The 24,997-nt window shown below is 36.4% G+C and overlaps 7 protein-coding genes across 7 annotated transcripts; 1 reads left to right on the forward strand and 6 right to left on the reverse strand.

The window, feature by feature from the left end:
• Positions 1–107: 107 nt before the first annotated feature.
• Positions 108–4,817, reverse strand: PHYBLDRAFT_182998 (hypothetical protein; the record flags this gene model as incomplete). The annotated part of the gene is made up of 15 exons (XM_018438705.1): positions 108–977; positions 1,059–1,179; positions 1,227–1,345; positions 1,423–1,552; positions 1,639–1,733; positions 1,785–1,884; positions 1,957–2,051; positions 2,137–2,373; positions 2,476–2,621; positions 2,722–2,844; positions 2,996–3,088; positions 3,310–3,481; positions 3,764–3,835; positions 3,991–4,025; positions 4,712–4,817. 15 exons carry the CDS (start codon positions 4,815–4,817, stop codon positions 276–278), a joined length of 2,346 nt encoding a protein of 781 aa, XP_018286932.1. The 3' UTR covers positions 108–275.
• Positions 4,818–6,476: 1,659 nt separating this feature from the next.
• On the reverse strand, positions 6,477–8,459 carry PHYBLDRAFT_127246 (hypothetical protein; the record flags this gene model as incomplete). Its single annotated transcript, XM_018429153.1, has 10 exons — positions 6,477–6,509; positions 6,622–6,697; positions 6,809–6,893; positions 6,972–7,091; positions 7,224–7,381; positions 7,492–7,640; positions 7,785–7,877; positions 7,967–7,987; positions 8,149–8,218; positions 8,374–8,459. Coding segments are annotated over 10 exons (888 nt in total), but the record flags the coding sequence as incomplete, so codon positions are not given.
• Positions 8,460–11,552: 3,093 nt separating this feature from the next.
• On the reverse strand, positions 11,553–13,338 carry PHYBLDRAFT_67001 (hypothetical protein; the record flags this gene model as incomplete). Its single annotated transcript, XM_018441720.1, has 3 exons — positions 11,553–12,491; positions 12,623–13,068; positions 13,254–13,338. 3 exons carry the CDS (start codon positions 13,336–13,338, stop codon positions 11,553–11,555), a joined length of 1,470 nt encoding a protein of 489 aa, XP_018286934.1.
• Positions 13,339–14,284: 946 nt separating this feature from the next.
• PHYBLDRAFT_183000 (hypothetical protein) lies at positions 14,285–16,442 on the reverse strand. Its single transcript, XM_018438706.1, has 3 exons — positions 15,281–16,442; positions 14,757–15,091; positions 14,285–14,508 (listed from the first exon to the last, which is right to left on the reverse strand). Exons 1-2 carry the CDS (start codon positions 16,392–16,394, stop codon positions 14,763–14,765), a joined length of 1,443 nt encoding a protein of 480 aa, XP_018286935.1. The 5' UTR covers positions 16,395–16,442; the 3' UTR covers positions 14,285–14,508; positions 14,757–14,762.
• A 119-nt stretch (positions 16,443–16,561) lies between these two features.
• PHYBLDRAFT_188499 (hypothetical protein) lies at positions 16,562–19,032 on the reverse strand. Its single transcript, XM_018439520.1, has 4 exons — positions 18,628–19,032; positions 17,886–18,407; positions 17,740–17,817; positions 16,562–17,563 (listed from the first exon to the last, which is right to left on the reverse strand). The coding sequence occupies exons 1-4, from the start codon at positions 18,799–18,801 to the stop codon at positions 16,694–16,696; spliced, it is 1,644 nt and encodes a 547-aa protein (XP_018286936.1). The 5' UTR covers positions 18,802–19,032; the 3' UTR covers positions 16,562–16,693.
• A 920-nt stretch (positions 19,033–19,952) lies between these two features.
• Positions 19,953–22,513, forward strand: PHYBLDRAFT_172743 (Zn(2)-C6 fungal-specific transcription factor; the record flags this gene model as incomplete). The annotated part of the gene is made up of 4 exons (XM_018436866.1): positions 19,953–20,036; positions 20,119–20,145; positions 20,338–20,344; positions 20,469–22,513. 4 exons carry the CDS (start codon positions 19,953–19,955, stop codon positions 22,511–22,513), a joined length of 2,163 nt encoding a protein of 720 aa, XP_018286937.1.
• Positions 22,514–22,994: 481 nt separating this feature from the next.
• On the reverse strand, positions 22,995–23,468 carry PHYBLDRAFT_172744 (basic-leucine zipper transcription factor; the record flags this gene model as incomplete). The annotated part of the gene is made up of 2 exons (XM_018436867.1): positions 22,995–23,074; positions 23,189–23,468. 2 exons carry the CDS (start codon positions 23,466–23,468, stop codon positions 22,995–22,997), a joined length of 360 nt encoding a protein of 119 aa, XP_018286938.1.
• Between the last annotated feature and the right edge of the window lie 1,529 nt (positions 23,469–24,997).

Genomic DNA, 24,997 nt, shown 5'->3' on the forward strand with positions numbered 1-24,997 from the left:
ATTCAAAATACTCATAAGAATTATAACCTCAAAAAAAATTGCATTTTGTATTTATATTTATATTTATATTTGAATTTATATGGGGATTTCCAAGATGTAGGGTTCTTGTGTTTATAACATGTTTGTTCGTTTATTATTAACAATAACAGATTATAAATAGGATGTTAAGAAAAGAAGGAGGAGGAAGAGGAAGGAGGAGAGAAATAAAAGCGAGAATGAAAGGAAGAGTGAGAGAAAAGGGATATAAAAAAATGTGTAGGGTATGAATTGAAGACTTATACTTTGATCAAATTGGTTACCTTGACACTTCCATCCATGTTGCCCAAGAGACAAGCATTTGATGAATTTGTCCAATCCACGGCTGTAATTTTTTGATACGCGGGTTGCTGTCCAAATTGAAGAGCTGTTTGCCCATCCGATACTTGGTAGATGCTACCCTGTGTGGTTCCTGAGTTCGTAGATCCGGCAAATGAACTGTTTGTGCTGTAGTTGTTACGTTCCGATCTCATAGAAAAGATCGAGGAAGTTGACGATGATGGTCGAGGAGAGTTTGATGTACGTCTACCATAGGCTGATGATGCACACAGTACATAATCTGTATCCGCACTAAATGCTACCATTTGTGATCGCGGTGAGAACGAGAGTAAAGATTGGGTGACGCTATCATCAAGAGTAATCATCGGAAGACGCCCGGATCTGTTCGAAGATATCGAAAGTCGAGAAAGGGAAGAAGTGGAAGGATTTGACTTTGGCCGGGGTGGTAAAATATTGGTGGCAGGAAGAATTGGAGATGCAGCAATAGTGGCGGTAATGGATTGTAGAGAAGTAGGAGGTAAGGCTGTAGAGGAAGGTGAGGTGACAAATGGGTCGGTGTGGATTGCTGTTTTGTGAGAGCTGAAGGCTGCCGGTGGAGGAAATCCTTGTAAAGAAGAATTACACAGACTATCACCGGGTTTATGAATTGACCATTGAGATAGCTATGTTATATATGTATGTATGTGAGCATTTGAAGACTATTATTGTTTCAAACTCTTTTATGTTATATTATATTATGTTACCTGTCCACTATGGTCTACAGTGTATATTGAATTTTCGTCAAAACTAAACTGTGCCATGCATGCTGGTTGCCCTGACGCTGTCTTCCACTCCATGATTGATTTCATACTTCGCACATCTACACTGTAATTATTAGTGGCCGTTTTGCTTTGTTATCTTTACATTAGAACTTGCCAAATATTCTCATAAATCCATCATTATCGCCAGCGACTAGCATTTGACCGTTATGATTGAGTTTGATGGTATTGATATCTGCGCATGTCTCATTGGAATCCAATCGGAAAGTGCCCTGAATAAATTGATGCGTGCAATGAACGATTGTATTTAGTTAAATGTGGTGTCTTGAGGGGTTATTACAAAGCTTACGATTGCAGCCATGGTTTTCATGCTCCATGCAACAAGTACACCATCTCGTGTATCATCCGCAGATGCTTTGCTTCCTGAGCCCGCACAAACAAACATGGGTTCTACTGGACTGCAGGATAGCTGAGTAACCCTAAGGATCCCAACACACATATGTAATATATATATATACAATTAGAAAAAGCTTTTAATAGTGTTATATTGAGCCATCAATCTTACCATGGGTACTTTTCATCCATTGTAAATTCCTGGACCACGGACTTATTTTCGATGTTATACACTCTAATTTGACCAATGTCTGTACCTAAAAAGAGCTACAATAAAGATCAATAATTTTTTTTTTGGATCCGTAGAGCACAACTTACAAAGCGGTCCGATCTTGCCTCCCACTCCATGGATAGAATATTTGAAGTATTATTGTTGACCTTGAGTGGATTGAAAGATTGTCCTTTGTAGCTCCAAATACTGCACATAATCATATATCAATAAGAAAAAGAAACGAACATAGCTATAGAATTTATTAAAATAAATCCCTACCGAACAATATTGTCCATATCACAGCTAGCGATGAGATTTCCTTCTGTCGAAAATTTTGCGTGGGTAATCGCAGAAGCATGTTCAGAGAATTCTTCCTAATACCTCAGTTAGTTAATCCCTTATATTATATCTTATTTGTGCATTCCTATTGTTGTCGCCTTTATTTTTGGAGGCACTTACCTGGCTCACAATCACAAATGGCTCTTCATCTCCCATTGAATGGACTTTGTCTACAGTATCACGGAGTTCTGCTACAGTTTCTGTGATAACTCCTTTTGGTACTGTCTTTTCATTCTTTTTCTCTTGTGAGCCTACTTTGGCTTTTGCCCCATTGGCTTTTGCGTCAGTTGTCATCGATGCTGCCCGACGGCGGATCAACGTAATTCCATCGGTCATCTCTCGTCGTGTCTCTGCTACCTATCCAAACCAATGTCAAAACAAGTTTTCTTTTTCTTTCTTTCTTTCTTTCATCTTATTTTATTTTGATATATATATATATATATATATTAGTTAGCATACTTCATGCTTCAATTTTGCTATTTCGTTTTCTCGCGCATCTACCGTTGCCTTTAAATTATCGACCGAACTTTTTAAGCTTTCTATTTCAGTCTGCTGAGCCTTGCGTTGGATTCGCTCAATATTAAAAGACAAAAGACTCGGAAGGGCTATTTAATTAGGTAATGGACAGTTAGGCTATTGTTTTACCGAAACTGATGAACTTGGCAATATAATCCTATTTAATTTTGCTCTAGAATTCCAACTTACGCATGTTTTGAAATGTGGTTGCTAGAAAGTTGTGTAGAGAAATTGTATAATTTTCTACCCACTGTTTCGAGAAAAATGTCTCGAATGTGGGATCTGTAGCTGGCTGTTTTACATAAGGTAAAGCTAGTATAGATATATAAAAGAGCAGTGATAGTGATGTTTAGTACGTCGATCCATTTTATCAAAAGATATCTCTCCAATATATCACACCCATTCTCCATTTATGTTGCTGTTACTAATATTTCCCCAACCAGAAAAGAGACTCAAATCTTACCAAACCATTGTGACCACTCTGGTTTTCCATGTAAATCTGGGCCATATGTATCAAAGAACTCGATCACCTTGTCCTTTTTCTTGTGTTGCATGGCTAACACAGTATGCAATAAAGATGTGATGCGATGCGATGCGATATGGTGCAATACGGCAAGGTCAGGTAAGGTCAGGTAAGGTTTATAATTCAATAGAATGCAATAGAATACAATACAGTTGAGTACGATCCGATAATCCAATGACAAAATGTTCTTCTTTTGTTGCCCTCTATAGAAAATAATATCACCCGACCCGTCCAAACTCAGAAATTAAATTTACCGTGTACCAAATAATGCCGCAAAAGACAAAGCTCAAACTTCTTGACGGTTCTCTGAAAACGACTATCGAGCCGAGAAAAGAAGCGTACGTCGAGATATCGATAGTATTCGAGCATATAGACAACATCCCCATGGATAACATATCCAATTAATTCCTCTACAATTTTATCCACCTAGAATATGTAATATAAAGACAAGAATAATTCAAAGAATAACCCCCCACCACCACCACCACCAAAAACAAGAACAAGAACAATAGGAGGATAAGGAATAATATCAGACATCGATATATATTGTTTCTATGGTTATTGTATTTGTTTCGTCTCTTTTGGGTTGCGACACCCCAGGGGTAAAAAAAAAAAGAGCGAAAGAGAAAATCCCTTTTTCCCCCCCACCCAGTTGAAAAAAAAAAGGAAAAAGAAACCAAGTAATTGGTTCATTTAATAAGAATTTACCTGAAACCCTTTATCTTTGTCGAGACGACTTTCTGTTTCAAGTGCCCGGAATGTGTTTGTAAATCCTCTAAACTAATCCGATGCGTAGAGTCAAGCGAGTGAGAGAATAGATGAGAAATGCTGTTCTCATTACTGAGTATCGAGTTGTTTGCTTGCTAAGAAGAACGACCGTCGTGCGAGACACACACACATATAAAAGAGTGTGTGTGGTAGGTGGGCTTGCTTACCAAGAGATACTCCTTGACAAGTTCATCCACTTGGACTAACGAATTCATAATATGTGGATTTTACAACGTAGTTTTTTTTCTTCTTCCAACGCCCGCAGGATTTTTTAGGAGTAATAGGAGCCCCTCTCTCTCCCCTCCCTCCTTCCTCCTTCCTTCGCCCGTTCTTTGCTTTTCGCAGTCACACGAAAGATGATTTTGGTTTGGTTTAAAGGCAGAATCCGACATCCTTAAGAAGCCTAAAGGAGAAACAAGTTCCATTTTTATACATTTTACATTGAATGCTTAGAGCTCATAAGACTATATAACATGTACCTTTTATAAAGTTAATAAAATATGTACCTACATCTGAAACCTCATTCCATTTAGACAAAAAAAAAGAAGTAATATAAAGACACAATTTGATTTCTCATTCTACCAATCGATTTAATATCCAAAATTTTCTACAACAGAAAAGTAGAGCCTTTATAATTATATTGATAATCTAAGGTGCTGTTGCATAGTGTGTATTCACACACATACATACATATTTACATCTGGCGTAACTAAGGCTCTACTAGTATTTAGAATGAATTTATCTATAATCAAAAGTATTATTGAAATTCAATAAAAAAAACACATATATTGAATTGTTCTTGCATGCAAGTACTTAATTATCCTTGCTTTCTCCTCTTCCTTCTAAACCCCTCCCCCCAAGCAATCCGAGTAATAGATTGAAACATACACTTTGTAGCCTTTACAAAAGGATATATTTGAGCGTTTTTTATGTGCTTGATATTGATATTGATATTGATATTGTGATGGGCAAACATGGCCGTTTTCAAGGACATGGTGAGTTAGCTCTCAGGAACTTGAAAACTAACAGTTACATACTCTATGACAACATTAACCAAATTTCACAAAAATACGAAAGGAACAAGAGGCCAACACAGTGCGACAATAATTATGTTAGACCTTTAAATTATCGTTGAAAGTAAACAGGCGGGTATGGGAACTCAAAATTTACTGTAGTGTTAAAATTAAATCAAGAGGCTACAATAATTATAAGGAAAGTTTACAAATTATACCAAGTATATATAAAGAGCAGGACAATCAACAATAAATAAATAAGTAAATAAAACACACCCACAATGAATGAGATGCGCAAAGGAAGTTTGAGGATAAAGAACTGCTTCCCCAAACTAAAGGGTTTGAGTTTTTGTCATTCATTTATGTTAGATATATATTGGTAAGAAAACTACAAGAAAATTCTGGCCAAATGGTGAGATGAGTTTTCAGTTCAAAAACCTCATCATAGAAACAAGGTCAAGAAAGTGTATACTTCTTTTATACATTGTCAGTTGTCGCACTAGCTTCCTCTAAAATATAGTCGGAAGGAGGCCAGATAATTGAGGGGGCCTTCCCTTTTTTTCTTTCTTTAAGTAGTACTCGGCTCAAATTTGAAATTTGAATCTTGTTGAGGATGTTTTATAGAATCTTAAGTGAACTAAGAGTGAATATTGAAACAACAACAACAAAAGGAATTACATGACTTGAAGTCTTTTACAAAACAAAGATATGAAATAATTGTAATTGTAATCGAACTTGGATCAAGCTTTACAAGGTATATCCCAAACTGTTCTCAATGGTTTCTAAAGATGTGTACACTCTTGTTTTGCCTTTATTTATTTATTTATTTTGCTTTTAAAAATCTATAGATTCTCAGTAATACGCATATGGTATTTTCAATTATATATTAGAAAGTATAAAAGCTTCTTGCTTGTCACCAACTGGATGAGTAGCTGTATGTTTTTTTTTACATGTTGAGTATATGCCATGCTTTTTTTAATAGAATTTTTATTCTCGGAAGATGAAAACTTTTTTGTTTTTGTTTTGTTTTGTTTTTCGGTGGGAGTGTATAAAACTAAGCGTAGGAAAGGGAGGAGGATTTCAAGAACATGTCATTTTTTTATATCTTCTTCTTCTTCATCATCTTTATCTTCTTCATCTGTTTTTTTTTCTTTTAGGAGAGAGGATAACATGGTTTATATGTTAGGAGTACCGGAATTGTATTGGTCGTATAAGTTTTGCTGCTGTTGATTCCATTGGGCATGTGTAGCTTGTTGAGCTCCATGTCCATGAGTATTGAGGTTTTCTAGAGAATTAGATCCACCAACTGCAGCGTGTGAGAAAGCATAACCATTGGTTATCTGCTGAGGAAATCCAGATCCACCACCGTGTCTGGGATGAGCTCTACCAGAGTACTGCTGCTGCTGCTGTTGGTGCTGCTGTCGGTGTTGGTGGAGATGTTGGTTGTTACCGTTGTTGTTGTAATGTCCTACACCACCACTGCCCATAGCACCCATGGCTCCAGGGTTATTAGCGTGCCAGTTGGCCTGAGCCTGATATCCTCCGTTGTTAGAGTTTACTGCTACTCCGTTCCCATTAACAGGGCTAGAAGCAACACCTGCCTGTGCGGGAGCAGCATTGGCATGGCCATATGCTTGCCATCCAGGTTGAGGGCGATCCTTTCCCCATGAAAGCTATACATATACATGCATATATATATATATATATATATTTAGCAAAGTGATAATAATAAGAATAAGAATAGGATATATATATATATTATACATCATTTATTTGCCTTCTTACCTTGGCTTGTCGACCATTAATGCTCATATTCTGCAATTGCACGAGGGCATTGGCGGCATTCTCGTGGGTGTTCATCCTAATCAAGTTCAATCCTTCAAAATTAGCCAAAACCACCCACTTTCTCTTTCCTATCCCTCCCTCTATCTCTCCCTATTCACACTGTTTATATATATATATTACTCCATACTTGACAAAGGCAAATCCACGCTCTGCCTGGAGCTTTACTTCGACTACATAGCCAAATCTCTCGAAATATTGCATCAAATCAGCCTCTACAATAGATCATCGTAATAACAGAAAAAAATAGTTAGCAAATGGATGGCTTCCACGATATATATGTATATGCTTACGAGAGGTAGTAGGAGGCAAATTTCCTACATAAACAGTGGTAACATAAGCAGGTGTCTGCTGTACGACAACTTCATAAGGCAACTGCTGTCCAGGTTGGGGTGGTGGTGTGGCAGTCTGACCTGTATTCATTTACACATACGTACATACACATACACACAAGCACGCGTGCGCAAAGTAAAATAAAGTAAAAGTAAAATAATAATGGATGAGCCATGATGTTAAAGGTATACGGTGTAAAGTAAACCATGTACCTTTTTGTGTGGCCCAGTTGCACCGAATAGCGCGAGCTCCGAGCCATTCTCCGTTCATTGTTGCAATAGCCTGCTCAGCATCTGTCTTGTCACGGAATGCAACAAAGCCAAATCCTCTTGAGTTACCAGAGACAGCATCCCACATAACATGCGCGTCACTTTGTAGATTACGACCATTAGCTTATCAAAAACTGTACTTTCATATACACCACGCACCACAGCACTGCTTCCGAGTAATGAAGAAAATATATATTAAAAAAACACTTACGACATTGTGGTGAAGGCAGAGAATGCTTTAGAGAGCATTTCGTCGTTGATGTCAGGGGACAAGTCACCGACAAACACATGGAAGTGGCTAGCAGTATCTTCCTTGACTTGAGTTCCTTGGCCTGGCTGAGCCCAGTTTACTTTGATTTCCTAAATCACCAAAAGGCAAACGTATTAGAGGAGGTCTTCTTTCTTTCTTTCTTTCTTTCTTTCTTTCTTTCTTTCTTTCATTGTTTTCTTTTCTTTTTTGATTTTTAAAGAGTAATCTAAACTTTTATCTCGCCCCAACTTTACATAATTGAATATCTTGCGTCTGTTCATTTGCAGCAAGGCAGCCTCGGCCACAGTACGGTCAGCAAACTCCACAAAGCCATAGTTGACAGCACCCTAGAAAAAGTATTATAAAAAGTATATATATTTAAGTACTTGATAATAATAAAAATAATAACACTAAGGTTAAGACCTTTAACACTTACGTAAGGACCATGGCGTCTCATCTATCAGATACAAAAGCACACGTACAAATATACACGGAAAAAAAGATAGTCAGAAATAAACAAGCAAAATAATCATTAGTCAATGAAAATAAAAAGGTATTGAAAGTAAGACATACTACTTTAAAGAAGAAAGAAAAAAAAACATTTATTACTATTCATACCGTCATAATCTTTACGCTGGTAACTGGTCCGATGGTAGAGAATATTTCATTCAACATGCCATCTGTCACTCTGAATATTATTATTTTTAAAAAAAAACAAAAAAAAAAACAAAAAATAAAAAGGTGAGAAAAAAAAGAGGTCGAATTTGATGTCGATTGGATGATGTCGTGTTGGAAAAAAAACAATCCTGGTGATTGTGTATTTTGACCATCTTTGAGACTTACCTTTGATCAAGATTACCGACGTAAATGGTCAATGCAGGGTTGCTAGTGACCACAGCTTCTCCATTAGTAGTAGGTGTCGACATTAGAGCAAGTAAAGGTGTTCTCCAATAAAATGTGTCTGTAGACAAGAATATAGAGAAAAAACCAAGTCACTGAAAAAGGGAAAAAAGGCAATCGAAATCGAGATGGAAAAAAAGGGGGGGTGGGAGAGAGGGAGGGTGAGTCTATAAAGTACTTGTTAAAACTGAGCTTATACCATTATGGTTAAGAATATATGGTAATGAAAAATAAGCGCATGTATGCCGAGTATATATACGGACACACACACACACACACACATACATACATACACACATATATATATATAGTTACATAGATACATAGATACATAGATACATAGATACCCTTACACTTTGTCTTGTTATCAGAATATCCTTATAAGATTTATCTTCCAACTGAGATAACAAAGTAACAAGACCGAAAATAAAACTTGTATGATAAAGAGTATGTTCGTGAATGGGCTTCTGTTGAAACATGTCTCTTTTCTCTAAAGCAAAAAATCTTTTAGCGCCTCAAGGAAGATCTAAATCTCGGTTAAACCTCATTATTCCCAATACAACATCTTACAGTACTATTGACCTCTTTACTTTCTTAATTTAATTGAGTTGATTTGAGTTGATTTGAGTTGAGTTGAGTTAAGTTGACCTGTGCAACACTTTCTCCCTTCCTTCTCTTTCTCTATTATTATCTCTGTTACTTAAATAAACGTAAAAAAAATGAATGGGGCTTCTCCTTCTTCCCTCTTCTTTACCGAATATGTTTCTCTTCAGAATAAAGATAATAAACTCCTATTTCTCGCTTTGTAATAATACTGTTAAAAAGTAGATGTACATTTCATTTAATGTCACTGGTTTCTTGGATTCGAACCAATCACTGGTTATATATATCTATATATATATTTAAGAGGTTGATCTTTGTACGCCAAATACATATATATTTCTTCTCTTGGTCATTTTATTGAATATGTTATTATTTAGCTGTATATGTATGTATGTGTTCTCTTTTCTTTCTTTCTTTCTTTTTTAAAAAAATACACACTGTATATTAAATCCAACAACCTGTTTTTTTTTGCATACGCTGTGTAAGGATACAACCATAATATTCTTTAGGTCTTTAAGGAGATTTGATGCTTTGTAAGGATGCCTTTTTAAAGCTGTGAAACTCCCTGTAGACTTTCATATTTAATACAATACAGGGCATTAAGGATGCCAAAGGAAAGCCGAAAAGAAGAAATAAAGAAAGAACGAAAGGAATAAAAGGATCTAGTATTCATAACCTCCTTCTTGAACCCTGATAGATGATATATCAGTCTTTAAGGTTTTATATACACGCGCCCAAAGAATATTGACAAATGTTCTATATACAAGAAATAGTACGAGGTGTAATGCACCTATTGATCTGCTTGAAGAAGAAAAATTGATATTTGATAGTTACACTTTTTATCGAAGGTGCACAAATACTGAGGACAATAATACATCTGTAAAGTTAACTTCTAAGGCTCTGTGTATCTACACTGGTTACCAGTAGCCTATACTTATGGTACATAGTACTTAGTATATTTCTTCTTCTTCTTTATCTCCTCTTCCTCCTTTTTTTTTACGTCGGTTCACTTTGGTTAATAAACGCAGTCAAGATTTCTTGTGTAGCCATAAGAAGGTACTTTAATATTTAGCTTTGTATTGTATTGTTATAGTGTAATTTATATGTAGATTTAAGAAGCACAGGAAATTAATCAATTATAAAGTAACCAGGTACATGGTGCGATTCCGAGGTAATATAATTCTTCATTTAAACTATATTTTATTTTATTTTATTTTCTTTATTTTTGAGATTTGAGTAAAGTCAAGTTTTCATTCCAATTCTCATATTTTTTTTGAATACCAATTTTACGTCAATAATACAAACTTGCGATCAATGACTGACTAAACTGGATCATAAAAGGGTTCAATTTAAGCTTTTTACTAACCCCCAAAATACAGTATAAGCTTATATATCACCAGATGGTCTTACTATCATTATTTATTTATTTACTTATATAAAAACAACAGCTTATTAAACAAAGAAGTCTCATGTCCCATATTATTTTTATTTGCTTTTAATATTTTACTTGGTACAGCTCCCATGCTTATAACCAATGTGTGACTTGATTTGATACAAGTCATTGTCATGGAGGCACAAAAAGAAATAGAGGAGGGAAGAATAGATGAAGTCGTTGTGAAAAGACTGAATCACAAGAAGATTTTTATAGTACACTCTCCGAATTTCTGTGGGGATAATTCCTTTTACGCACACATACAAACGCACCTTCTCAATTGATTAGAGTGAGTGATGAGGTTACCTCCTATTTACTCTCGAATATTCGATATTAATATATAATACGATAAAATACAATGCAATGGCTTGGTTTGGCTTTGGTTTGATTCATATATATAAGTATTCTTATCTGTTAAAGAAGTTTCAAGAACAGAACATTACATGCCTCTTAATGTGCAAGTTAGTATGTATGTAATATTGAGTTGGTTCTAAAAAACAAATTATAGTAAATAGTATATACTACATACAACTCCATGATATATGTCAATTAGTCCCTTTTAAATCTACTTAAATTTTGCGTGGATTTTCAATAAAGGAAACTTTTTTGTATACCAACTTGGCTGTCCACTCTATAATTTTCTCTTTTTCATAACTAGCATTTGACTTGGAAAATCTAGCCATACTATGCAGTAATGTTGACTTGTGATGAGCAATTAACTATCAAAGAAGTTCAAATCTTCTAATATATGTATGCATGCATGTGTGCATATATGTATATTCTGATGCACTGCAAGCTAAACTTTAATAAACTACTATATATTCAGAAATAATGATGATAATATTATTAATAATAATACAAAAAATAAAGCTAAATTTTCCTCTGTGAGCTTCAAAATCGCTAGCGTATCCACGATGAGACGTCCCTTTTGTTACAAGATATAAAGATTTCTTTTGAGTTTTTTTTTAAAAAGAATATAAAGATAATATAAAGTATTATACAGAGCGTCACTACTGGTCAAGAAGTGGAGGAGAGCCACATTCACACACTCATTCAAACATTCAGACATTTACACACATAGTTCAAATCAAGTATAATGATTAGCTTTCTCTGCAGTCGGGGAGGGCATTTCCATTGGTGGCCATGGGAAGTCGGACCCAAACTCGGAACCCATAGACTGGGTTGATTCGTATTTGTTCATATCTTTAAGCTTTGGTTCGTAAGAAGTACGCTTCTTAGTTCCGTACGAAGATATAGAGGAAGCCACTCTGGATGGCATGTCTTCTGCTTCTTGAATAGAGTATATACTGTGGCGGTCGTGGAAGGGATCGTCAGTTGCTCCGAGAGGTGCCGAAAGTGGCCGGTTAAAGGTCTTTGCTGCATACGTATTATTATTGCTTCTACTACCATGAGCGGGCGGAGACAACATATCTTTGTCGTTAGGAGTAGGTGACACCATGCGCTTCTTTGGTCTTAGGGGCATTGTTTTGGATCGAGCAAGGCTAGAGTCATTTGTAGGGTGATCTCTGTCTTTGGTTAGAATGGCTCGGACAGATCCACTTCGTTGAAGGGATGACGCTGGTGAATTGGTCGAATTTTGTGAATTGGACTCAATACTCTTGATCGTATTCACTCGCATAACCTGGGGTTTCTTGTACACAATCTTGGCAGCCTGAGACATGGTTGCCATTCTTATAGGTATATTCTGACCAGAATGGACAGAACTGCATCGGCTTTCGTCGTCATCATCTGCATAAGGGTCATCGAAATCCTCATTTTGTACATAAAGTGAATTTCTATCTTGATTTGGATGGCCTTGGCGGGAACGATGATCGGTCGGTGTGGGAGATTGGGGTTGAGATTGGGGTTGAGATTGACCTTCGGTCTGCTGATTATGGTCGGTACCCGGAGTGTCTGTTTCTCCTGCATTTGGTACAATACGCTCATGAACAATTACCAGTCTATCTGCACGAGAGAAGGGAACTGCTCGTGTGTAGGTTGATACAGTTTCTTGAGAGACTCTAGGCTATTGTATTAAGGTAAAGATATGTATATAAATTAAAAATCGAAACAGTTAGACACAATAAAGTCTATCAAAGAATAGACTCAAAAAGAAAGAAAAAAAAATTTAAGAAAAAAGATATCAATATTCTTTACCTTTGGTTCTCTTTCATTTGACTGATCATAACGCGGTAGGTTAGGGCTCTGGAAAGCAAATCCTAGTCTATTTTGATTCCGTCTGTGGCGAAGGAAAGCAAACCCAATGCCAGCAAAGAGTAATGCACCGCCCACAAGACCACCAACGAGACCACCAATCAAGGGTCCATTGTTGCTATTACCATTATTACTATTGTTACTAGCTTTATTGCCATTATCGCTTAAGGTAGTGACATTTGCAGCAGTTGGACTCTGGCCGAGAACAGCTCGTTGGACACACGTGGGTTGTGGACAGACACCACATTTAATCATGGTCCCGATAATACAAGCCTCGGAAGAAGAACATAATGGGTTGCAAAGAGTTGCACAGTTTGAAGGGGTACAGCCAGAAGAAGTGGGTACGATAGTAGTAGTAGTAGTAGGTGTAGAGATTGATGTACTATTAGCTACATATATACACATATATAAATATTAAGATAGGAGGGAGGATTTGGAGAGGCTTAGTAAGTTTCAATTCTATCAACCAACAACCAAAAATATAAAATATAAAATATATATATATATATATAAAATAAAGTAGATTTTATTGATAGATAGATATGTGTTTGTGTTTGTGTGTGTATGTGTGTACCTGGTGGAGCAGCATGTGTTGATGGTAATGAAACTATTGTAATTAGAGCAGCAAGTATAATAGCAGATTGCCATTGTATTCTCATTGTGATTTTGTTGGTGTAAATCGAGAGGGAAAAATAATAATAATTAAGAGAAATAGTAGTAGAATGACGATGAGATCATTTAGCAAATGAGATGCTTAAACTACATTTGATAATAATAATAATAATAATACTAATAATACTAATAATATTAATATTAATAATTAATAAAATAAAGTATATATATATATATATATATATATATATATTATGTATGTATGTATGTATGTATGTATGTATATTATTATTATTTTTAAAGCACTAAAAAAATAATATGAGCGACAAAGAAACGCTTCACAGTAATAAAACTGCTGCGAATTAACTGTCGTACATTCGTCGTACACAGTCCATGGTTAAGGAAGAAAGGTAATCAAAACAGCCAGAGGACACGTTAGATACCCTATTTTTCGTGTTCCTCGACCAACTTCCAACGCATGGGTATATATTATATTATATTATATTATATATTTATTTATTTAATAAGAAGCCTTTTGTATTTTGTGAACACAATGTGTACTTGCCTACAAATACATGGATATACATTATATATTGATAATAAAAGATACACGCCTTTTTTCTTATTCCAGGTAAGAGAGTATGGAGATAATTTAAGTATATATACACTTTAGGATATTTTAAGTCTAATGATTTGTTGAGAAACCTCTTTAAAAAGCTTAGTTTAGCTTAGTTTAGCTTAGCTTAAGCTTAAGCTTAATGAGAATAGTAATGTAGGACCATTCATAGGCGCACACGCTCATACACATACATACTCTAGAGATACACACATGCTCACTTGCCAACACACTAAATGTGTATATATATATATAGGGTGATTGGGAAGGGTCTGACCATGTGTTCTACTGGTCTGTGCCTATCTTGTAGAGAAGCCTATTTTTCTTTTATACGATTTTCTTAGCAAGAAAGAAATCATATTATATACATATAAAGTGTGTATTTTTGTGGGTTTATTACTGAGGATAAAAAGACTGGATACACAAGTAATTATAAATGGAAAAATATAAATTGTTAAATGATTACAATGGAGAGGAATTCCAAAACAATATGAGCTCAAAAAGCAATCCTTTTGTTTGTTGTTGTTTTTAGTCTGTAAGAATCGAAAATATTGAGGCTTTTTAGCCAAGAAACCCATTGTCAGTGCTTGGTTGATTTGAGCTATTTAATTTAAATGAATTAGCACATATCAATAATGACACCAACAATGACAGTAATAATGATAGTAATAGTAATGATAATAATAGTAGTAGTAGTATATTTTTATATTGTAGATATAATGAAAAAGGACAAAGAACAAAGGGAAAGGAAGACTTGAGATGAATTAAAGGGCTTTAATTATACAACAGTAGCAGCAAGAACAATAAAATAAAGATAAAGATAAAAATAAAAAAGAAGATGATTTGGACCTTATATTATTGACATATGTCCTCTCTCCGGAGTGAGTTTTGTGCAGAAAATGCGGCTTCTTTTTTCTCCATTTCTTTTGTCTTTTCAACAAACGTACGTTTTGATTCTTGCTTGGCGGTCTTTGATGAAAACGGAACGACAAACACATGTTTCAAGAACCAGCTGACCTTTCCAATCGGTTTCTTACTAGACTCTACTTCCTGGACAGCTATCACTCTGCGGCGGACAGGGGGAGGCGGCGGCGGTGGGGGTTGTGTCGATCGAGCAAAGAAATGGTGATTTTTTGGAGGTTCAGGTTCAGGATGAACAAGCACCTTGGGTAACACAGAGAGATCTACATATCAATGAAATCTTGCGATTTAATATATATGTACTTGTGTATTCATGTACCCCAATGTTCGAGTACTCATATACTCATATACTAATATATTCATATACTCATGCACGTATATATATATATATATATATATATGAAGTTGTAATTATATATTGATTTCTATTTTTATTTTTATTTTATTCTTACCTTGTGCAAGTGTTTCAAGAAGTCCTTTGTCAAGCTGATCAAGTATATGGTGTGTACGCAACTGGTCAACATGAGATGCCATAAAAGCCAAAATTGTGTCCTTGGCAACCTGCAGGATCTCCTTCACACGTTCTCCATGTTGGACAGCGTGTCGGCACATGAGCTGGCGAACGATACCAGTGTAAAAGACAGCCGTGTTGTTTTCATTCATCTCGTTAGAAAGTGTTTTTGTGAGCAGATAAGACAAAAATTCGGGTGTGTAGGAGATTCCGTCAACACAGGACAACAGACTCGGATATTCTGAACAATAAAAGTAAAAATGACTGGCAATTGTGCGGGTGACAATACTGTGAGCAGCCTGGAGAGTCGTGTGAAGAGGCTGACTCCAGCTAACATTTGGATCGTTTTTCTGAAGTGCCTGGAGGCCTACAAAGCAGCCATAGAGAGACTCGATTGCATTTCCCTTGTTGATTCGTTCCAGGATCTGTTGGTTGAAATAATCGTGGACCTCGGGTGCGTTCTTGAGTTGATCGGCTAGTTCGGGACTGGTGTAAAATGTCTGGAGGGTTTTGTCGGGGTCATGCGTCATGACTTTAATCGCAGCCTGGGCTATTTGAATCATCTGCTGGTCGTCTTCTTGGTATTGGACTTGCGCTCGCGAAATCTCAAGGATCTGAGGTACATTTGTCTGGCAAGACTCGCAATAACAGTTGAATTGATGTCCAAGAGCCCTTATCCGGTCCGCCACCAAACTACAGAGCAATTGCATTCCAAGGTAATCTGCAGCGGAGTAGATATCTCCAAGTAGTGGTGGCGTGTTTGCCACCAGCTCGGCAGTGTACATATAATGAAGAATACCATCAAGAGCTGAGACAGTAAATATACCTCTGGGAAGGAATACAATCGTTGCTCTGGACTCTCTGAATTCACTCTCAAACATAGAGCTAAAGTAAGGTGAATGTTTAGCTAAGACAGCTTTGTGACAAGACCACCGAGTCCGTTCTCCGCTCTCTAGTTGTATATCAGTCTTTGCTGCGGTTGATGAACGATGATCTGGCCCCATTGCGACAATCACATTAGGTGGTGCATCTTCAAAGACAAAACGTTCTGTCATTTTAGTGAGCAATATGTTTAAAAAAATTTAAGAAAAATGTATATATATAAAAAAAAAAGAAGTTAAGGAGCAGTAAGAAGAATACGTTTCACACACAACACACGCGATAAAATATACATTTAAAGCATACACGCTTAGAAGAAACCGCGCCACTTTTTGACTCTATTGGTTATACGCTCTATTTGGCATATTTTGTTTTCTTTTTCTGTTTATTTAATCGTGAATTATTATTTTATTTGATTTTATTTTATACTATTTTATAATATTATATATTTATATATTTATATATTTATATCTTTTTAGTTACGGTGTCTTCTATAATACCACCATGCTATGCCCGCCACTGTCAATACAGAACTGAGGGCCAATACGATAGACAAAACGTTGCTGTCGGTCTCGGTGTCTTTAGCTTTACGAACAGCTCTTCTCTTCTTACGGCGCGGCTTGCTATTGAGTTCCACAGGCTTGGTTTTGGTTGTTTCTGGAATAGCATCCCAATCCATCACTGGACTGACACCCTCAGGTACCACGAGCTTTCCAGTCGGATCCAGTTTACCTGCACGACCGAACCACTTGCCAGCTTCGAACAAATCCTGCTCGACACCCATACTATTGGCATACAGAATACCAAGGTTGTAACATGCCTGTGCGTGACCCAGTACACCAGCCTCTTGCCAGTATCGAATGGCCAGCTGAGGGTCTGATTCGACAGTAGTGACCGAATGCACTTGTTCACCAGCTGGTGAAGATCCATAAAGATACATAAGACCTGTCTGGAAAGCCGCACTGCAAAAGTATCTTTCGTCTCTGGTGTGTGGAGCATGGTTACGTAAAGCTGATTTGGGGATCTTTCCATCCAACACACCAAAATCAATATCAATTTTAGGGGACGTAATGGCCATACAGCGGTTGAAGTATGCCAGTGCATCAACATAGCTCTTTTCTACACCGGCTTCTGTTGATCCAGATCCGTATGTACTTCCGACAATATAACAGGCAAGGGGGTCAGGTCCACTGCTGCTGTTGGCACCGACAGCTTGCTCAGGCATATCGGCTGCTCTCTTGTACCACTCGAATGCCTTGACCGGATCGCGAGGTACTGAGTGGGTTGTCTTACCACTACCAACTACCTCACTATCAGCCTGGAGATTACTGTTAATGAAACTGAACTGAATTTATTTTTCATCAATGCACATGCATGCCAAGCGCAAAAAAATAATAATCAACCAAAATATATGTATATATGTATGTGTATATTATATATATATGTATATATATAAATACATATATACATACATATATACATACGTACATACATATACATATATATATATATTATTCTTACCTCATAAAGAGCAGCCACCTTGATCATAGCACGTGTGTAATTACGTTGGGCTGCACTAAGATAAAAGTCCAATGCTTTCTACTCAAAACGCATCAGCGGTGTCCGCACCCACTTCCTCGGAAGGGAAAGTTGAGACCGTCTATTACCTCCATGTGTCCCATACGTGCTTCCAACCACACGCCAAGATGGAAGGCACTTGTAGGATCTAACTCCATTGTGTTGGGCTCTAAGCTTCCAGAAATCGGCACTGCCCATGTCAAACCCTCTTCTTCCTTCTCGAGGTGAAGTGTGAGAATACGATATTTAGTTGTTGGCTGGCAATGTGACTGCCCTTGCAGGGGAGGTGTCTCAATGTGGGGTGGGGTAGCCATAATTGGCGACGATGGCTGGGACACATCGGGGGAAGGTGATGATGAGCCGAGCGCAGCTGTCTGTTGAAGTAATTCTGCAAGGTTAGCAGCAGAATGGTCAAGGGTGCTTGATTCAGCAAGCGCCGGCGCTGGCAAAATCATGGAAGAGTTGGGCGAGTGGTTTGGCGAGGACATGAAGGCATACGAAGATGCAATTGAAAGTGAAGGTGATGTTGTCATTGATGACACGGGTGACATTGAGTTCTTTTCAATTTGCCACAATGAGGCAAAATGGTTTACGGGAGCAAACAGTTTTCCCTGAATACCATCGAAATAGACGGGTTAATATGATGTGCGATAATATTAATAGCTATAATACTAATAAAAATGGTAATAGCAGCAGTAACAGCAGTAGCAGTAGTAACAGTAACAGTAGTAGTAATAGTAATAACAAAAGTATTTAAGAATAAGAATTGTAATAGCTGTAGTGATAATAATATAAAGTATAATATAATATAATATAGGCTGCAAAATTCACCTGTATGACGGGAGGTTGCCCTTTCAGACCGGCCTTGACATATTGAGCCTTGATGACGATATCAAAGTCCTTCGAGTGGCATGTTTCGGGAACAAGGAAAGACAAAGTAACTTGGTCATCACTTTGGCTCCAGATGTAGGTGTTTGCCTGGAGCTGGTCATCTAAATCGCCCATGTCAGTTCGTTTGTTGTTTGTAAAGACAAGGTCCTTGTCATCGAAACCCGGTGATTTTTTTTTAATAAAACCTGGTACCCCCCAAACTTCAAAGTGGCTTGTACAAAGTTATTATATATGTATATATATATACATATGGACAGTCAAGCTGAGAGGGAAGGGGGAAGAGGGGAGATGATACCTTGATTTCATAAAATGATCAAAAGGATTATGTAATGATAAAGCAGCCTAGACAGTCAGTGATTAATAAGTAATACACCTTTTGTTTATTTTATTTTATTTTATTTTATTTTATTTTATTTTGGTATTGCTAATATTACAAAAAGAACATTTGAAGCACTATAAACAAACGGTGGCATATATACATGTGTATAAAAATAGTGCTGCACAAATCCAGCGCTGATTAGTTATAACCAAACTGGCTTTGCAAAGATTGACTGTCCTCCATAATAATCACATAATTGAGCCGAGGGTTTAAATATATTCAAAAAGGATGAATTTCATCTTATATATATATATATATATATATAGTATTTATTAAGATATCTTTTAAGTGGTGGCTATTTTGAAGACAGTAAAAATACAAGGCGTTGATTCTGCGGTATCTATGGTATCTGCTTTGATCTTTATATATTAAAGTTTTTTATTTAAGAAATCTATTTGGTATATATGCAGGGGTAGTGCTGGGGGGTAGAAGAGAAGAGGGAGAGTGGGGGTTTTTTGTGTACAGTTCTTGTAGGATTTCAACAACTGTTTGGAATGAATTTTGGCTTTGCTTCCCAGAAATAGGTTCTGTTTCATTCCGCTCAGGTAACACATGCATTGGCCCTCGTATGCACAGCTACTTATCATCCGTCAGACTTGAATTCCCGAACTCCAATTGTCTATGTAATTTTGTAATTCTGTTCTAATGCATTTTAACCTCATTGGCTATATCCTTATTTGATGGCCATCAGTAAGTTTACACTGAAATCGCGAGAGGTAAACCTATTAATTTGACTTGTGAAAAAGAAGTTTTTTTTCTCTCTATTTAAATACTGGGTTTCCTAGGATTCGGGTAGCTTGAACTCTCTTTAAATTTATATTTTTAAAGAAGAAAGCCTCCACTTTCTTTTCTTTTTACTTTTACTTTCACATACTTCTTTTGTTTTATGGACCGTACTCGAGATATGCCTCCTTGCGCCCGTCTTAAAGTTGGGCACGCTTGCTACACATGCAGAACCAAGAAGATCAAAGTAATGTATATCAAATCAAATCCTAAATAAAGTAAAGAAAACCCCACATCATTAACTAACTCAACTATAATGGTTATCTTAGTGCGATGGAATTAAGCCATGTATGCAGGTAACTGAAGCCAAAATACAAAAAAAAACTGAATTATTGCTGATCTGTTGCGCGAAATAAATATATTTATTTTATTTAATAACTCATTGTATACATTCTTATTTATCTATTGTTTTTATTAAAATTCATAATATTGCTATTTCATTTGGAATCTTGATTTGATTCGATTTAATTTAATTTAATTTCGCTCAGTGCAAAGGTAAATAATATTTTGTATAATTATTTCCTAAAGAAGAATATTTAAAGTGAACTTTATTTAATATTTTGACTTGTAAAAAAAAAAGACTATTTGTAACCATGTTTCTCTCTCTCTCTCTCTTTAGCGCGTGGGCGTATTTGCGTGTTCAGTAAGGACGGCGTAATCGACGCTGGGTGTGAGGAAAGCGAAGAAGACAAAGACCATGAAATGGAAAATGAGGATTCAGATTCCTTTCTTTTTTCAACAACTATGTCCACTGAACAAGAGCAAAAACAACAAGCGACAAAAAATTGTGAAACTATTACTAGCCACGAGATGGCGTTACGTGCCAAAGTTCTTCAAACGAAAGATCCAAATCATCCAAACTACACGTGTTTTTCCTCCCAAAATGCATCTAAAAGCCAAAATTCCGGCCATTTATCTCACATAGACCTCTTTGGAGATTTCATCAAGTGGTCCACCGAACCTCTCCCTCCTTCAAAATACTGTGGTTCAACTACTATGCCTCCGGTTGATATCCAATTACGTCTGTTAGAGATTTTTTTCGCCGAATGCTGTGAACTATTGCCAATACTCCCAAAACAGCATTTTTACCAACAACTGAACTCCAAGGGCCCATTAATCACACCTTTTCTTCTCAACACCTTATACATGAGTAGCTGTAGATTCGCTAAATGTCTCGGCGAAGGTTACACCCCCGAGCTATTTTACAACAGAGCCAGGCGACTCTTGGATGATTTTATGGACATTCCACGAGTCAGTACTGTCATAGGTCTTGTCTTACTTTCAATTTATGAACCCGAACCTTCCTCGAACCAAAGCGCCACTAATCACTGCCGTGCTTGGATGTACAGTGGAATGGCTAATCGTATGTGTCTCGAGCTGGGACTCAATTCAGAGAAGAACGTCGATGCAGACCTACCAAGCCAAGAGCTCGAAATGAGACGACGTGTTTTTTGGGGGTGCTTCTGTCTAGACAAATATCAAAGTTCCGCATGGCAAAGACCTTGGATGATCTGTGACACAGTCGCACAGGTATCTATGCCAAGACGTCTGGATGAGGAAGATGAAGACACCGCCAAATTTATTCAAGGGCTTGGCGTGAAAATAGATCTTACTCGTTTATGCGAAGCCGGTATCAAACTCAGGGCATCCATTGGGTCAATGGCGGGCCAAATAAGTAGTTTATCTTCAATCGAATCTCGGTTAAGAGACCAACGCTCCAAAATGACCAATTGGTTAGACACGCTACCTCGATCTATGAAATGGACGGTTCCGCTTATAGTAAACAATAGAATGGCAACAACAGAAGACATTGACCAACTCAACTTCAAAGGTTCCATTGTATCGGATCTCCACCTAGTGTACAATATCAACTTGCTAGACTGTCTGCTTTCCATGAAAGAAGATACTTTCATCCGCTACCATCGATTCATTACTGCAGCACATCTAACTCATCTTGCTCGTCAGCTCACTTCACATCCAGCAAAAGTGATGAAGTTTGAAATGGTGGGACATGCGGCAATCATGGCTATCAAAGTGTACACTTGTTACCTCTACGATGTTACCGTTGACATATCTAGAAAGGCTTGGTTGATGTACGACCAGTGTATTGCTGTTCTTTTTGAACTACAAAAATATGTAACAATTCCCAAATGTACTCAAGTTCTTGAACATTTCTTGCATTTCAAGCCAGGATTTACCCAAGCTACTCAGAATATTGTACCCGACACACTTTTTCCTGATAATAATATTGTATGGAATATCTCTCAAGAAAATATTGCTGACTTCTCGCGAGAATCCCTTCGACAATCAAGCAGCTGTCAGACGAATTCGGTTAGAACATCAGAGTCTAACAATGAAAACGTGAGACGACCAGTATCGGAGCCTTGGGGGATAACCAGTTCAAACGCCCTCCAGAATACACCAATCGTTCTATCTCAACAAAGCTCCCAAGAACATATTCCTATTAATTCTATTGGAACGGAAGGGGAAACTCATGCACTGTTCACTACCAATGCAACAACACTCCGCACACCGATTTATGGGACCCATTCAGAAATGTTGAATAACCAGTTGCCAATCTCTGTTCCCAACCTTTCATCTCCGTATTCACTCACACAAGTGTTAGATCCTATAGGAAGTTATACAAATTATTCACCAGTTTAAATATTAAGCCCTTATTATGGACAGCCTCACCCTCCTTCCTTTCCTTCATAAGCACATTTACATATATACGCAAAAATAATAATAATTAAGCAATTAGGCAAATTACATATACATATACATATACATAAACATAAGCATAAATCTCTTATTCATTCAAGCTACAATAAACAGAAAATATATGTTATTATTATATAACGAGTAAAAGTTGTGGGACTCCAAATTAACTATGGGAATTCTACTGTTGATCTTTCCCAATTGCATATAATAAATGTGTGGATAAATTAGGTAGTTAAAGAATAATAATTATTAACCGTAGGATTATTAACGGTGGTCCATTCGATATCTACAAAAAAAAACAAAGAAAAAACATTTCTAGGATCAATTGTTCTTGGGTATAGCTAAAAATAAGAAACCATTCACACTCGCCTAGACACTGTAACTGCATTTGCTTGAACCATTTGCTTATCTAATTCAATCCTTTCTAGTCCGGGTGTTCTGTTAAAGAATCGACGATGAGAAAATCTGGGTTGTAATCAGGCACAGCGCAAGGTTGCTCTAGGCCTACTAATACAAAAATACATACAAATGTATATATAACAAAATTCCAAACAATTAAAATGAAAAGAAAATAACATGATAGATATATGTGCACAAAAAAAAATCGGGTAATCATACTTTGCTGCAGATCAGTTAAGCAGGATCTCCAGTATTCATTTTCAATCATTGACAATGAAAGTTGTTGTTGAACATTGTAAAGTTCATTTGCCAAGTTGATGTAATTTTGTTCAGCATGATGTGCACGATTGATAGCTTCCTGATGAGATTTTTCGAGACTACTAATCTTGGCCTCGAGTTTCAATAAGGCATTATCTCGTTGCCGAGAATAGTTTGCTTGGCGTGCACGAAATGCTGCCTGTGCAAGTCTGTTTTTATCTTTACGTTCTGTTGATAGCATTGGGAATGTCACAAAGTTGTGTTCTGCCGAATTATCCCGGTAACCAATAACAAAGAAAATATTCGGAAAATAAATAATTTATTCTTAGGCTTGAGTTTGGGCTTGTGCTCGGGTTTGAATAATTGCCCATAAATTATATTAATCCCCGTATAATTTCTCAACCCATTCATTTTAGACATACGTTCATATATGTGTATATGTATATATGTATTGGTGTATGCATATTCCATTTGTAAGGCTTATCTGCTTGTGGAAAAAAAATACGATTTTTACAGCAAAGTTTGTCAAATACAATAATAGAAAAATAAGCTTGTTTAATAAATTTATTTTCTAGCCTTTTTTTAAAAAAAAATGTGATAAAATTATAACCGCCTTGGCCTTGCCAAGAGTTGAAAATTATGTTTTTTTCCTCTCCTTGATTATTGATATATTCTTAAATCAAAGTGTAAGGATAAATCAAATCGGAAAGCTGTCTTACAATGCCAAGCGTGCAAGAAATCCGACAAGTGGGTAATAGTGGGTATAATACACCTTTTATGTAGTTTTTACAATAACAGATATTGTCATATCTATATGTAAAAAGTAAAGGAGAATATTAATTATAATAATAGACGTATCTTGAATTGATGAGTGAGCTCAGCATCAATATATCGCAGTTTAATTAATTTATTGGTAGCAAAAGGAACTTCTTTATTTATACAATTAAAAAATGTGGAGATTTGTGAACAAATACAAAAGTCTATTTTATCCAGAATAAACACGACTAATATTCAAAGAAGATCAGCCAAACAAGTACATACATATATTGGCAATAAGTGTATTTATCCCAAGGTATATTTTACTTTGAGTACGGCGATTATGTATATTTATAGGGGTTTCTATATAGTTAGCAATACCAAGACATGCAAGAGTAATTCAAAATTTAAATATAACTTCTCACCATATTATTTACAATATCAGCACCTAAATTCTTATAATGTACAATATTAAATATGATTGTGGCTGATGGCTTAATAGGTTTAGATTTATTCTTCATGAATTGCTGCTTGTGTTTAATTTTTGTCCGTATAAATCTGTTATAATAAATTAAATATGCTTCGCCTACCTGTTTTTTTTTCCATGTGCCTAGAGAACTTATTTGAATAAAAAGCGTACAAAAATATTTATATATATATATATTTAGGTATTAAAATTAAACTTATTAGTATTATATTCTAGCAAAATAATCTCAACTTCAATGTCTTTTGTAAGCAATAAAATAGTAATCCAATGTTCAACCATTATTCTCAAGCACCAATCTGCATCATCAACTATACTTTAAAACACCGCAACTCGATCTGCATGTGCTCTCTTTTACTACCCACGGATGACAAAGCTCACAACCCGGAAACTTGTCTTTACAGACACTTGGTTACAATGACCAATATTTTACGTTCTGGTATTCAAAAGTCTCCATGGAAATTTCTCGCAAGCTGTTCAAAGGTAAATGGTAACCCAATGAATTATGTCCAAAACCTAATCTACATGCG

This window comes from Phycomyces blakesleeanus (assembly GCF_001638985.1).
Source record: "Phycomyces blakesleeanus NRRL 1555(-) unplaced genomic scaffold PHYBLscaffold_23, whole genome shotgun sequence".
In the NCBI taxonomy this organism is placed as follows: Eukaryota; Fungi; Mucoromycota; class Mucoromycetes; order Mucorales; family Phycomycetaceae; genus Phycomyces; species Phycomyces blakesleeanus.